The sequence below is a fragment of the Scyliorhinus torazame genome, chromosome 2 (assembly GCF_047496885.1).
Source record: "Scyliorhinus torazame isolate Kashiwa2021f chromosome 2, sScyTor2.1, whole genome shotgun sequence".
In the NCBI taxonomy this organism is placed as follows: domain Eukaryota; kingdom Metazoa; phylum Chordata; class Chondrichthyes; order Carcharhiniformes; family Scyliorhinidae; genus Scyliorhinus; species Scyliorhinus torazame.
Window position 1 is genome coordinate 173,883,584 of NC_092708.1, and position 14,828 is coordinate 173,898,411.

General features: G+C 49.1%; 1 protein-coding gene across 1 annotated transcript in view; it reads right to left on the minus strand.

The window, feature by feature from the left end:
• Positions 1-9,505: 9,505 nt before the first annotated feature.
• Positions 9,506-14,828, minus strand: part of wdr12 (WD repeat domain 12) — a 43,627-nt gene continuing 38,304 nt past the window's right edge. Inside the window, exons 12-13 of the mRNA XM_072480388.1 lie at positions 13,784-13,856; positions 9,506-12,425 (exon numbers count right to left, since the gene is read on the minus strand). Coding sequence (XP_072336489.1) covers positions 12,348-12,425; positions 13,784-13,856 — 151 coding nt within the window. The 3' untranslated portion in view covers positions 9,506-12,347. The remainder of the gene's footprint in view (positions 12,426-13,783; positions 13,857-14,828) is intronic.

Here is a 14,828-nt window from a genome sequence, read left to right on the forward strand (position 1 = left end):
GAGTTCTCTGATTGACTATTTGGCTCCTGGTCCAGGATCCCAAACATGCCAAATATAAAATTCTTGTTCAAATTCCTCCATGACCCCTTTTCCTCATCTCTGTGACCTTTTGATCTACCACTCACGATGTCCAACTTCCTCTAATTCTTACCTTGTGCCGTCCGTGACTTCCTTTGTCTCTTCATTGGTTTCCTCGGCTTCAGCTAAGACCCTCAGCTCTGAATTTCTTGTTATTCATTGTAACCTCTCCAGTCCAGAATGCTTGGGCCAAGGCATTTCTGGATTATAGGGTAAAGTTATAATGCCTAACCCTAAGTGTGTGACCCAGATATAAATATGTACCTGAGACATAAAATAGTGACAAAACATTACAAAGCACTGAGAAAAATATTATACATCCAAATATTGTATTTTTTATTTTTCCAAAGTATTGCATTGTATTAAAATGGCTAAACTACAGTTTACCTTGGGTCTGCTCAAACTACTGTATAATCTAGATCTGCAAAAGGATTTGAGGATTCAGGATTAGAACTACCAACGGGCCCAGGATGGGGAAAGCAAAGTGATGATAAAGATTCTATCTTTTCCATTGTTATCCATCTTGTTTCTATCTCTTTATTCACACTAGAATAAAGTGGCAAGTGGCAAATCTAAGTTGCAGGCGCTGCTGAAAAAAATTCCAGACGACTTCGGAGGGATCTCCATTCCTGAGACTAAGGGCTGGGTTTGCTGACCCTGTGGCTGTGTGTGCAGGATCCATCTGGTCTTACGACCAGAAAGTAGGTGCCGTCCCCGCACGGGGGGCTAGAAGCCATGCAGAGTAAAGCCCCCGGTGGATAGGGCTGGAGAATGGCCGGGTCCGTGCATGGCCGCGCATGTGCACGGCGGCTAAACATTGCCCCCCTGCAACCAGCCTCGCCACCCCCCGGACCACGCCCCCCCAGCCCCCGCCAAAGTCCCCCCCCCTGCCAGCGGAACAGCTCCCCCCCCACCCGACTCTGGCGGCGCTGGACACAGTCCGCAGCCTCCACGCGACGGTCCCTGAATGGTGTGAACACACACGAGCGGCGCCGTCGGAGACTTGGCCCATCGGGGGCGGAGGATCGTGGGAGGGCCTCAGGTGACGCCCTGAGGCCGTCCATGCGGCGTACTCCCCGAGTATCGTGTTTAAGAGGGGGTGGAGCATCGCAAAAAGGGTGCCACCCCCAATTTCGCCGTAAATGTTGATTTTCCTGACCATCAGCGAGTGCGATTTCGGTGTCGGCGATCGGAGAATCCAGCCCTAAGTGTTGACGTCGGCGAGGATTCGTGGAGTTCCATGACAGCAAAACAGGCTGCGCACCTGGACCGATTCAGCTACTGTTTTAAAAAAAATTAATTTAGAGTACCCAATTCATTTATTCCAATTAAGGGGCAATTTAGCATGGCCAATCCACCTACCCTGCACATCTTTTGGGTTTTGGGGACAAAACCCACGTAAACACGGGGAGAATGTGCAAATTCCACACGGACAGTGACCCAGAGCCGGGATGGAACCTGGGACTCCCGTGCCGTGAGGCAGCAGTGCTAACCACTGCGCCACCGTGCTGCCCAATTCAGCTACTGTTAAGGGGCTAGCACGGGCGCCACATGGAACACAATTGATTCCAATGAGAAAAGGTGCCGGATTCGCCAGGTCCGAGATTGACATTCAGGAGGCTGAGAGGCTGCAGCCGCAAATACACACTGCACCCCCCACACACACCGTCCCAGCCGATAAGATGGCAGTGAGGAGAGCGGCACCCCGCCTCACGCACACCGATCTGGAGACCTCCTGGACGCCGTGGAGGAGAGGCGGTTGACCCTGTATCCCGGCCCGGGAAGGAGGCTGCCAGCCGCCGCCGTCCGGTGTGCCTGGGCGCAGGTGGTAGAGATGATCAACACCATGAGCAACACCGTCCGGACAAGTACAGCAGTGCCAGAAAAAACTACACCTCTTCAGGGCGGCCAGGGTGAGTAGGCAGCACCGTGCCCCTAGCACTAACCCGCGTCCCACACTCCCGTAATTCGACCACTCCCCCACCCGGAAGCAGCCAAACCACCACCCTGCACCACATGCCGACTGCCATGATCGGTTGCCTTGGCCACTGAGGTCACCAGCTACCCCCAACCCCCTAGGACTGCATGCCTCAGACTACCTAACACTGTCATTTCCTGTCACCCCCCCTCCCCCAGGGGAGGACCGCTCATAACCGCCAGGAGAGATAGCAAACTGGATAGGGACCGCTGGACCAGCGGCCCCTCATGGTGGCAAGCAGGGCTATGGACATGGTCGGCAGCGTCGAGGAAAGGAAGGTCGCTGGGGTGGAAGTTGGTCATGGATAATGAAGGGAGATCCTGATGCCACGTGTGTAACTCCCCGCCCCCCCCCCCCCCCCCCAACACCACCCTCACCCCAAACCACACCATGCTCACCCACACCACCCTCACCCCCTGACCCCAGGCCCGGGGTCTAACCATGCGTCGTGTCTTGTGTCTTACAGAACCTCCTGGTGATGGGACGGGTCCATCCAGTGGCCCCTGCCCCCAGCCAGTGCCACAGCCGGAGCCCCCCTTGAGCCGAGCAGTGATTAGGAGAGCAGCTCGGACGGAGGTCCTAGACCCGAGACTCAGGACACCCCAGAGCTCGAGTCAAGGATGGCATGGATTTCCCATGACACCTGTCTCCAACACCCTCCACCATCCCAGAGACACTCACCTCGGTTGGGCACTTTAAGAAGAGGCTTCTGGGACACTACGTGGTTCGCCCCCCCCCAGTTGATCTGGTACATCAGGTGAAGGTAGGAACTCCCGAGGGGGCAGATGGTTGGAGGGCAGGCCAACCCCAGAGAGTAGTTGCCATCCAGACAAGTTTTGAGCTTCTGGAACAGTCCCATCCATAGTGGAAATGCAGTGGCATAGCCAAAGACTACGTGAGGGATTGTAGGCGAGCATCCAGTACCTCTGGGAGTACAACCGCGTGCAGGAACAGGAGGTGGTGCAGACCACGCGTGACACCCAGGCCAACACCGCACATGTGGCGTCTGCACTGGAGGCACTGGCGGCGAGGCCTGGGCATTCTGTGCAGGCGCTGGCCGAGGCCCAGGACAGAGTTGCCGCCTCACAGGTAGCCAAGTGCCAGAGCCACCTGGAAATTGCAACAGTGTGTCTGAGCGTGGCCCAGTTACAGCAGGCGATGGCTGCGAACTTCATCGGCATTGCCCAGGTGCTGGCCGACATAACACAGATGCAGGAGGTGGCCCAGTCCCAGAGAGAGTGGCACATATATTATTTCTTATGTCTGAATAAAGCTCGTCGTCTTACAGTTGAAGTAGATGCTTTATTGAGTAAGTTCATTCTCTCTCCAGAGCTTATACTAGATGTTACTTGAGAGCTGTCTGTCTGTATCCTGCTCACTAGCTGCTGTTCCTGTGAAGAGTGCCCTCCTGACTTCCTGTCTATTATATACATCTCTGGTGCTCCCTCTCGTGGTTACTTAGTTGTAGTGTATTTACATCAACCCCTTGTGTATATACAGTGATGCAGATCATTACAGCACAGTCAATGGGTGATGTGGCGCAGTCCCAGATGGAGTTGGTCCACTCCCTGTGCTCCATGGCTGTGAGCATGCAGACCCTAGTGGAGACCAGAGTGGGCCTCCAGGACTGGCAGTGCCAAGTGGCGGGGGAGGCCTCAGGGAATAGCTCTGCTCAGACCCTCTTAACCTGGAGTAGCCCGGCAGCACCCCGAGGGAGGAGAAGGTGATGGGACCCGTGCCGATGACTCCGCAGGGGAGGTGCCGGAACATCACAAAACCTCGGACTACCCCCTCCCTCCCCATACTGTCCCTGGTGCATTTGGTGGGCAGCAGGCAGAACAGGGTGGCACCACCGCCACCTGGGATATCCGAGCAGCAGCCGGGCTCATCCAGGCCTGGTCGCTCCAGAAGACGGCTGCCAAACGGGACCTAGTCATAGGGCGGGAATCACAGCAGGCTGTCTCCATCCCTCCTGTACCGTCTGGGAATCCACCAAGAAGTCGCATTAGGGCCTGTAAAGCTAGGAATTTAAAAATGTTGTATCTTCCAAACCAGTGTGTCTTTAACCTGTATACGTCAGACAAATGACCATAAGTTGCCTAACACAAGAATGCTTTATTTCACACACACAAAGTTTATGTTAATCAATCACACACACATGCAAGTTGAACTCTTAAGGTAACACACAAGACCTTGGGCTGAATTCCTCGTTTCAGGGACTATGTCCCGTCGCTGTCATGAAAACTGTGGCCTTTGATGCCAGAAAAACAGGTGTCAAAAGGCCACATATTCACAGACCTGCAGGGGGCTAGCAGGGAGCCATGGTGAGGCTCGCAGCTCCAGCTGCAAATACAGGCCCCCGCACTTTCGGGTCAGAGGCCGCTCATGCCTCCAGCCACCGCGCCGTGCTCCATGACGGACTCAGACCACGCAAATAGTGCCCCCGATTGGCCGCACACCCGACCTGGACCGCCCGTTCGAAAATACCCTGCCATGTATAAGCACCCCCGCCCCCCCCCCCCCGCCCTTCGATTGGCCCACCCACACCGTCGGGACTTCGGCCGGTCGGGGGTGGAGAATAGCGGGGCGGGCCTCTGGCAATGGCCGCAGGTAAGGGATACGGGCCGTACTCCCAGAGTACAAGGCTTTTCGGGGGCCGCAGAATCGAGGAAACGGCGCCGGTCCTGATTCAATGCATGGAACTGGATTCTCCACCCAAACACTGGAGGCGATTTTGGCGTCGGGTTGTGGAGAATCCAGCCCCTTAACTTAACTTCCAGGTGACCAGCAAGTACAGAGCAGATATGGCCTTATCTGGGATCCATTGTCTGGCGGTGCTGGAAGTATGGTGCTGGTCATCTGTGTCCTCATCTCTGGTCGTTCTGTGGATGTCCTTCTTCTTGGCTGGTTACGGGTTGTTGTCAGTCGAAAGCTGCAGTCGAGAGAGCGAGTAATGGGCTGCGCAGCACCCTTATCTCTTGAAAGTTTTGCGCGCTTTTGGGCGGTCCCAGGTAGATGTCCAATCGATCGATCAGAGCTTGATTACCCTGATCGATCCCAACCAATTAAGGGTTGCCACCTTGATGGTGGGGCATGTCCCGGTTAGCCATGGCCGTTAAGTGGTCGATGCACATAGGCATAGGAATGCAGATGCCACCAACTCTGCCACTTATTGTCAGTTTCTACCTGGAGCCCATTGTCCCAGGATGGCCTTTTAAAGGCCTGTTTCCTGTGTTAGTTTCTGCAAAGTCTGGGCTGCAGCTTTTTGTATATCTGCAAGCTGCAGCCTGTCTGCGTCTATCTTTGACCATTTTCCCAGCGATCTTTGCAATTTAGGTAGCCACAGACACCAGTTAAGTTGGCACGGCTGCAGGGCAGTTTAGAGATAGAGGCTAGGGCACAAATCTGTATATATGTTGTCACATTAAACACCTGTTCACACTTTTACAACCTGCCTCGGTGCTCTGTCAGATGGATATGAGGGGTGGAAACCGGCGGATGTTGTGGGTGGGCTGGGCTCCCTCGCCCGCACTCCTGACTGTCAACGCCACCGTCACCCCAGGAATTCGATGGGACCGTATGATGGATTATCCAGCTCACATGCAGGGATCTCCCAGGTAAACCATGGAAAGTGCTACCGTGTGCAGAGGTCAGACAATGCGGAGCATCAGAACCCGCAATGTGGGTTGTCATCATCCTCCATCCCATGGACCAGACCCGGTGTTACTGCCAACCCAGGGCCTACCCCATGTGCGGCAGGTATGTATCAGAGGGGGTTGCCAGCGGCGGGGTGGACGGGGGTGTGGGATGCTGTGTCTGTGCCCCTGGCTAGTTACAACCCCCCTCCCCCCAGATGGTGAACCTAGCGGCGATAAAAGCGTCCCGCTCGCATTGGCCCTGATGAACATGTCGTGCAGCCTCCCAGGCCACATGACCTGCCACCCTCCTTCTCCTCCAGCACATCGCTCCTCTGCTGCTCAAAGTTGAGGACGCAGCAGGCCGCCATGATGTGGGTGACCTGTTCACACTTTTACAACCTGCCTCGCTGCTCTGTCAGATGGATATGAGGGGTGGAAATCGGCGGATGTTGTGGGTGGGCTGGGCTCCCTCACCCGCACTCCTGTCAACGCCACCGTCACCCCAGGGATTCGATGGGACCGTATGTTAGCATGGTGCGGACATCCGTGCCCACCTGTCTACGTGGTGTCCCTGGTTGGAACTACTGCGGACTCTGGCCCCGCATTTCGACCCCCCCCGGCCCCCCCATCTTGCACATTATCATACTGGAGGGCCCCTCCAGAGTGGTCAAAGCACCTAAACTGCATCTTCAGGAGGCCGAAGCATCCTCTATCACGCTCCTGGTTGCTGCATGGGTATCATTGTATCGGGTCTCCGCGTCGGTCTGTGGCCTTCGGATAGGTGTCATGAGCCACAACTGCAGTTATTACCCATCTCCCAGGAGCCAACCTCCCAGCCAGGGGACGTCTCGCTCATGTCAGGAATCATCGAGTGTGCTAGGATGAAGGTATCGTGTACACTGCCCGGGTATCGGGGACACATGCATTATGCACAGCTGATGGTCACACATCAGCTGCACGTTCATTGAGTGGAACCCCTTTCGGTTGTAAAGCAGCCGGTCATCTGCAGGTGCTCATTGGGGGAATGTGCACCACATTGATCACCCCTGGATCCGGGGCATGTTGAAAAACCCCACTGCTCACGCCTCCTGGTGGGTTCAGTCCATATTGAAATGGAGGTATTGAGCCGACTTGGCATATAGGGCCTCCGTGATGGTGGGTAATGCACCTGTGCACTGAGGTTTGTGAGACTCCAGCCAGGTCCCCACTTGGCGCCTGGAAGGACTCCGTCTCATAAAAGGTCAGGGTGACTGTAACCTTGACGGTCACCGGGAGCGGGCATCCTTCCCCTAACGGTGCTAGGTTTATCATGATCTGAGATATGTTGCACTGTCTCCCTGCTCAGCCATGTCTTCGATGGCATGCCTGGTCTGGCAGCTCAATTGACAGGCGCTGCTGGTACACACGAGGTCTCGTGCAGCGCCTCCTTTGCACCTCCTCGGCCTGTTGGGCGGCTACCTCCTGCTCCTCTGGGGTATGCTCCGCTGCTGCAGCTTCCTCCTCCTCAAGCAGCTCAGCTCGTACAGCCGTGGAGCATCGCCCAGGCTTGCCGCAACTAGCAGGAGGCCACCATTGCTGGTTGAATTCCAGTATCCATCATCTCCGGGGGTTGAAAGGCTGACATGTTAGCATGGTGCGGACATCCGTGCCCACCTGTCTACATGGTGTCCCTGGTTGGAACTACTGCGGACTCTGGCCCCGCATTTCAATCCCCCCCCACCATCTTGCACACCCAATGGCCCTGTCATTGCCTGACCCTGTCGCCTGAGGTAGTCAGCTGGTGCTTCCTTTGCCAGCAATACGCTCTGCAGTCCCCATAGGCGCGACAGTGGCCATTGCCTTTGCGTTGGCTGCCTAACACCCCACCAGTAGGTAGCAGGCCGGTGGGGATGGGGAATGGCAGAGGGTGGGGGCACCCATGCAGCCGGTATCACTCTGCAGAACCGGGGCCAAGATGGCTGGACAGTGGGGTGCGCAGCAAGATGGCCACAGCAATGGTGGTCTGTGACTGAACACCACCCAATCCTGTGGGGGGGGGGGGGGGGGGTCACCCCGAACACACGGTCCATTTCCTGTTCACCCCCCCCACCCCCCAAACCCAGTGCCTGGCCTGGCAACTCTCTCCCTCACCAGCCACAATGTTGGTTTCAAGATTTTAAAAAAGCACAAGTGAACCACGCCGTTGGGAACTCGGCCCATTGGAGGCGGAGAATCGTGGAGGCCCCGGAGGATACAGCGTCAGGCCGCTATTGATATGCAAATGTGCTTACTGTACATGCGTTCCAGACTGCATTAACAGCAGTCGAGGTGACCTAGAATTGCAATCTGGCGACAATCAGCGCCTGCTGTGATTTTGGCTTTGGAACGGATTCTCTGCCCAATCATGTTTCCCAATTTTGCCGTCAGCCAATGGAGAATCCCACCCGTTATTGCCAGAATTCAGCTTTCTGAACTGGAGAGGTAGAGTGTTTATTACCAGGAACACTGAAGATCAGGAAAGTGAATTGTTTTTATTGTGGGATTTCCTGACTGTTATTGCGATCGAGTCGGTGAGGATTTATATTCACCGGAGTTTAGAAAAATGAGGGCGGTGGAATCTCATAAAAAGCTTTAAAATTCTAACAGGATTGGGTTGATGCAGGAAGGATATTCATGATGTTGAAGGAGTCCAGAACCAGGGGTCACAGTCTGAGGATACGGAGTTGTACAGACTGAGATGAAGAGAAATGTCTTCACCACAGAGAGGCGAGTCTGTGGAATTCTCTACCACAGAAAGCAGTTGAGGCCAAAACATTGTTTTCAGGAAGGAGTTCAATATTGCTCTAGGGGCAAAAGGGATCAGAGGATGGGGGGGGGGGGGGGGGAAGCAGAAACAGGTACCAGGTTACGGATGACCAGCCATGATAATGCAGGTTCGAAGGGTCAAATGGCAGACTCCTAAGTTATTGACATTTCAGTTTGCATTTACAATAATTCGTTTTAGGGATCTTCAGGTTAACTTTTGTAAAACATTCACAGAACCTGGAATTAAAAAAAGAGCTTTGACGTACTTTTCACTTCAATAATAAAATGTGAAAATACAGACGCTGTTTCAGCTTTTCTAACTGAAGCTTGGCTATTTGCTGAACTGTAGACAGTAGTAGTTGTTCATTATTTTTCTAACATTTGCACTTCCTACAATATCACTACATTCATCAAAGTTGAAATGGCACACGAGGGTTTTGAAAGGGAAACAACCTCTTTTTCTTTTCTCTAATCTCTATAACTGTAAACCTGTTTATCACTGGGGGGTTGAAGCTAACAATCATTCTGGAAAAACGCATACATCAACTGATATTACTTTAAAAGATTCCCACACATCCCAGCAAAGTAAGCCCTAATTTAAACAAAATCTAAGGGCTTAATGGTAAGGGTTGTTTAAAGAAAGAAAAACAAGCAAGTAGAATTTTGCCAGTGATTCCTCGATCTACCATGCCAGAGAAATGGTGTAAAGAGTCAATACTTTAGGATTTTCACCAATCTTTGCCCAGAGGAACACCCTACAGAATCCAAGGCGATTAATTAAATCAGCACATTCACGGAGATATTTCTGACAAATGTTATTTAAATGGCTGTTACTTTAAGATAGGTCACAGTAAAGATTTATTAATAAAAACAATGGGTAAATGCCTCCTATGAATATTTTGATACAGATATGAACAGACTAAGTCTCTTTAGTAGAGAAAACAGTTTTTGCTGGACAGAAAGGGGTGTCCCCATTTGAGGAGAGAAACAAAAATAGAGACCATAATATAACAGTCACCACAGGAAATTCAGGACAAATTTATTTTATTCATTCATGGGATGTGGCATCAATGGCAAGGCCATCATTTATTGCCCAGCTTAACTGTCCTTGAGATGGTGAGCCAGAATGGTAAGAATGTGGAACTTGTTGCCAGACTCACTGTGTTAAAAGTGAAGTGAGATAAGCATATGAGGGAGAAAGGAACAGAGCTGTGCTCAAGAATTAGATGGGTGAAGACTTGAATGAGGCGTGAATGCTAACTGCTATATATCCTTTATGTTGTGTAAAATTTTGGCATTTAGATGCTGGAGGAATAGTTTAAGAACCAGGGCTGTATGTCTTGAGGTGTATTCAAGGACATGAAGAGAAGTGAATAGAAATTCCAAAGGCAATGACCAGAATTTTCCAGTTTTCTTAGATGCAGAAGTGGTTCCAGAGGACTGGAGAATTGCAAACGTTACACCCTTGTCAAAAAGGAATGTAATTGTAAGCCCAGCAACTACAGGCCAGTCAGACCTTTGATGGCGGGAAGCTTCTAGAAACAATAATCTGGGATAAAATTAAGTCACATGGATAAATGTGGGTTAATTAAGGAAAACCAGCATGGATTTGTGAAGGGAAAATCATGTTTAACTAACTTGGAGGAGTTTTTTTTAAAGAGATAACAGAGAGGGTTGATGAGGGCAATCCTGTTGTGGGTTGACATGAATTTCCAAAAGGCATTTAATACAGTGCCACACCAGACTCGTAAGCAAGGTTATAGCTCATGGAATAAAAAGTAATAACATGGATATGAAATTGGCTGAGGATATGAAATTGGCTGAGTGACATAAAACAGAGTAGTGGTTAAGAGATGTTTTGCGGGTTGGAGGAAGGTTTGTGCTGAAGTTCCTCAGGAGTCAGTGGTGGGACCCTTGCTCTTTCTGATATATATTAATCATCAAGACATCTTGGAAAATTTTCAAAATTCATGGGTGATACAACTTGGAAGAAGCATTGTGAACTGTGATGAGAATATTGTAGAACTTCAAAAGGACATAGATGAGATGCTGGATTGGACAGACAAGTGGAAGATGAAGTTTGACGTGGTGAAATGAAAAGTGGCTCATTTTGGTAGAAAGAACATGGAGCGAAAACAGAAAATAAAGGGTAATACACTGAAGGGGGTGGAGAAGCAGAGGGACCTGGGTGATATATGTGCTACATCATTGAAGATGTCAGGACAGGTTGAGAGCACGGTTAATGAAGCAGACAATATCCTAGGGCTTTATTAATAGGAACATAGAGTACAAGAGCAAGGAAATTATGCTGAATTTGTGTAACACACTAGTTGAGCCTCAGCTGGAGTATAGGCACCTCACTACAGGATGTGAAGGTTTCAGAGAGAGTGCAGAAAAAAAAATTCACAAAGACGGTTTGAGGGAGGAGGAACCTCAGTTATGAAGATAGTTTGGTGAAGTTGGGACTATTTTCCTTGAAGAGAAGGCTGAGAGAAGACCTGATAGAGCTATTCAAAATCGTGAGTGGTCTGGAGAGAGTAGATAGGGAGAACCTGTTTCCGCTTGTAAAAGAATCAAGAATATGAGGGCACAGATTAAAATAATTGGCAAAAGAATCAAAAGTGATAGAAGTAAAGATATTTTCATGCAACAGTGGTTGAAATCTGGAATGCACTGCCTGAGAGTGTGGTGAAGCCAGGTACAATTGAGGCATTCAACAGGGATAGACAACTATCTGAAAAGGAAGAATGTGCAGGATTAGGGGAGAAGACAGGGGACTGGCACTAGGTGAATTACTCATTCGGAGAGCCGGTGCAAACGCAAAATCCACAGAATCCCAACAGCGTAAGAGGCCTTTCGGCCCATCGAATCTGTTTCGACCCTCCGAAAGGGCACCCTTCCAAACCTACTCCCCCGCCCTATCCCAGAGCATTGGTCATGGCCAATCCACTTAACCTGTACATCTTTGAATGTGGGCGGAAACCAGAGCACTTGGAGGAAACCGGTAGAAACGGGAGTACGTGCAAATTCCACAGAGTGGCACAATGCCGGAATTGAACCCAGGTCCCTGGCGCTGTGAGGCAGCAGTGCTAATCACTGTACCACCCTTCTGCACTGTAACAATTCTGCAATTCTATAATTTCATTAAGAATGGTAAGAAATTGTAAGAAAATAAAACATATTCTCAAAAAAATGACGCTCTTCCAAGGCAAGAAAATCCTCAACAACTTAACTGGCCTACAGCACCAGGGTGAAAGTCTGCTGAGCAATGAGTTGTTTAAGTTATCCAGACCAACCCAAGACTGCACTCAGCTCCTGGTTTACATCAACCACAACGCTCACGGCCCAGGAGGATTTCACAAGGGTGCAGGAGATGATTGTGAATTGCTGGATCCTATTATCTGGATGGTGACAACAATGTAGACGGCTCGAAATGAATTAAATCAACCACAGCATGTTCAACATTTAGAATGGACATGGACAGATTTACAATCTTTAGTAAAAAATTAGAAACTACAGGGCAGACTTTTTTTTAAAAATTGTGCGCAGAATTATTACAAATGACTAAAAAAAACTTAGCAGCAGTAAATTTTCTCACCCGGGCCCTCCTATCCCAGGTTAAATCCCAATGCCAATAATCTTACTGAAACAAACGTCAAGTATTATAACACTGCAAGGCTAGTGCTGACAGAAATGAGATCAGAACTCAGGACAGTCATGGCAGGCAAACAAATCTTATTCAATTCCTTGTATGGTGGTTTCAGAAATAAATGGGAGACAAGAAGGTCCGATGAAGTATTTCAATGAAGCTGATGGTACGCTCTGGTGATGTTTTGGTCTTCATCATTTAACAAATTGGTATTTCTTCCTCATGCTCCATCGCCAGAAGTGGGAGTCAAATATCTGAACGAGAATAATTTGTTGTCTGCTCCACCACTTAATAGCAACTGAAAAGATCAAAAAGAAACATTTATTTATCTTCCCACCCTGATATTTTTATGTTATTAATTACCTTCCTACTTCTCAGGATCTTCAAAAGCCTTTTCTGCGTAATCACCCAGTTTTTTTAAAACCACTATTGCAATCTCAGGGCAGAGAATCAACTTCAGGAGTGAAGAGTCTCCCATCAGATGAGACAACTGGCACCCCCTTCCTTTTAAATATTTATTTAGTAATCTTCTCTGGAAGTAGTTATGCAGCCTTCATCGTGGGATCATGCTATTTCATCACGGTTGAAATCTTCATTGCCCACACCCCAGTAAATCTCCTCCAGTGAAACAATGCTTAATTTTTCACGATTTCAAAGCTCTGCTAAGTCTCTTGTGGATTATAAACTCAATCAAGCGACCCCACTTGTAAACTGGCTTCAGAACATTTCCAAATTCATGCCCTTCTTTTTCTACAACACTCTGGACCTCGTCAATTAGGTTTCCATTCCACCACACAACTAAAATGGCCGAGAGAAAAGAATAGACACAAATAACATTTTCTGGTCAATGTGGTACGTTTATCCCACCTCATGAGAAAAAAAGTATTGAACTGAGTGGGCTGTATATTTGCATTACAATATCTAATGATCCCACATCCATTCTTACGGTTATTTATGGTGCATTGACTACTGCTGTGAGCTCTCAACAGTAATAACAGACCTGAATCCCCCCAAAACAAATTTATTTGGCTCAAAACTGTCATCCCATCAGCTTGGCAGACAGAACCAGTTTCCCTACATTCACCACAGATTAAGGCATCTGAGGTTTGGAAGTGTTGGCATTCAATTGGACATGCTGAAAGACGAGGAAACTAATAAGGGGACAACAAAAATGTGGGTTTCTGTGGCAATTTCTTTTAATGTGTGCATTACTCAAATCACACGTTACTAGACAGGAGGAATAATAATCAGCACATGCAGAGGCAGCATGTGACACAATGCTGTATACGGCGCTGTGGACCCGGGTTGGAAAACCAGCCCAGGGTCACTGTCCGTGTGTGGTTTGCACATTCTCCCCGTGTCTGCGTGGGTTTCACCCCCACAACCCAAAGATGTGCAGATTAGGTGGATTGGCCATGCTAAATTGGACCTTAATTGGAAAGAAAATTATTGGGTACTCTAAATGTAAAAAATAAATAAAAAATGATCAACATATGCAAAAAAAATAAATAATAATAATTCTGATATGTGCCATTTTTAGGCAGAAAGGCTGAAGAGAATGATAGATGCAAATCCATGGACTTTTTTTTCATGCCAGTATCGCTGCACAATATGTGGAGAAGAAATAAAATAGATGCCGAGGCACCCAATGCTTACCCCATTCTCTGTCCAGTCTACACAGAGTACTCTGTCTTCATGTGCATTCATATCATATAAGGGAGCCTTACAACTGAAACAAAAAAGATACATGAAGTAATTTATTAACCGAGCAATCAATGGATTTGAACTACGATCATAGAATCATCATAGAATTTACAGTGCAGAAGGAGGCCATTCAGCCCATCGGGTCTGCACCTGCCCCCGGAAAAGCAGCCCATCCAAGGTCCACACCCCACCCCATCCCCACAATCCAGCAAACCCACCCAACACTAAGGGCAATTTTGGACACTATGGGCAATTTAGCATGGCCAATCCACCTAACCTGCACATCTTTGGACTGTGGAAGGCAACCGGAGCACCCGGAGGAAACCGACGCACACACAGGGAGAATGTGCACACTCCGCACAGACAGTGACCCAAGCCGGGAATCAAACCTGGGACTCTGGAGCTGTGAAGCAATTGTGCTAACCACAATGCTGCCGTGCTGCCCTAAATGATGAACTGGGATTCAGTGAATTAGCAAATTGACTTGGACCAGCTATTTTTCCATACTTAAAACCACTTTTATATTGGCACTTATTCAAGAAAGATTGCAGGAGACCAGCATCCATGTACCTACTCCTAGTGTTTACTGAATCATACTCATTTATTCCAATAGCAGATTTGTAGACCATTTCTTGTAGTGCACCAAGGAGAGCCGGTTTTAGCATTTGGCGACTCCCAGAATCAAACAATCAACGTAAAAGGTGTTTCAATTGATAAGTGCACACACCAGATTCTCCACAGAAATAGAAAGAAAGTTTTATCTCTAGGGCATCATTAATACAACAGCATTGTTGAAGGCCTTGGAGCAGGAACAGCAGCAGCATCAAGACTCAAGTGCATTAGTGGAATTTGCATTGATCACTGCTGATCTGGTGCTGAGGGAAATACATGATTCTGCAGCGGGAGAGATTCTTGGCAATGATACTTCTCATCACTCTCCCATAAGATAACCAACATCAGGTCTCTATAATATTGGTAATTCTCTGGACCCTACAAG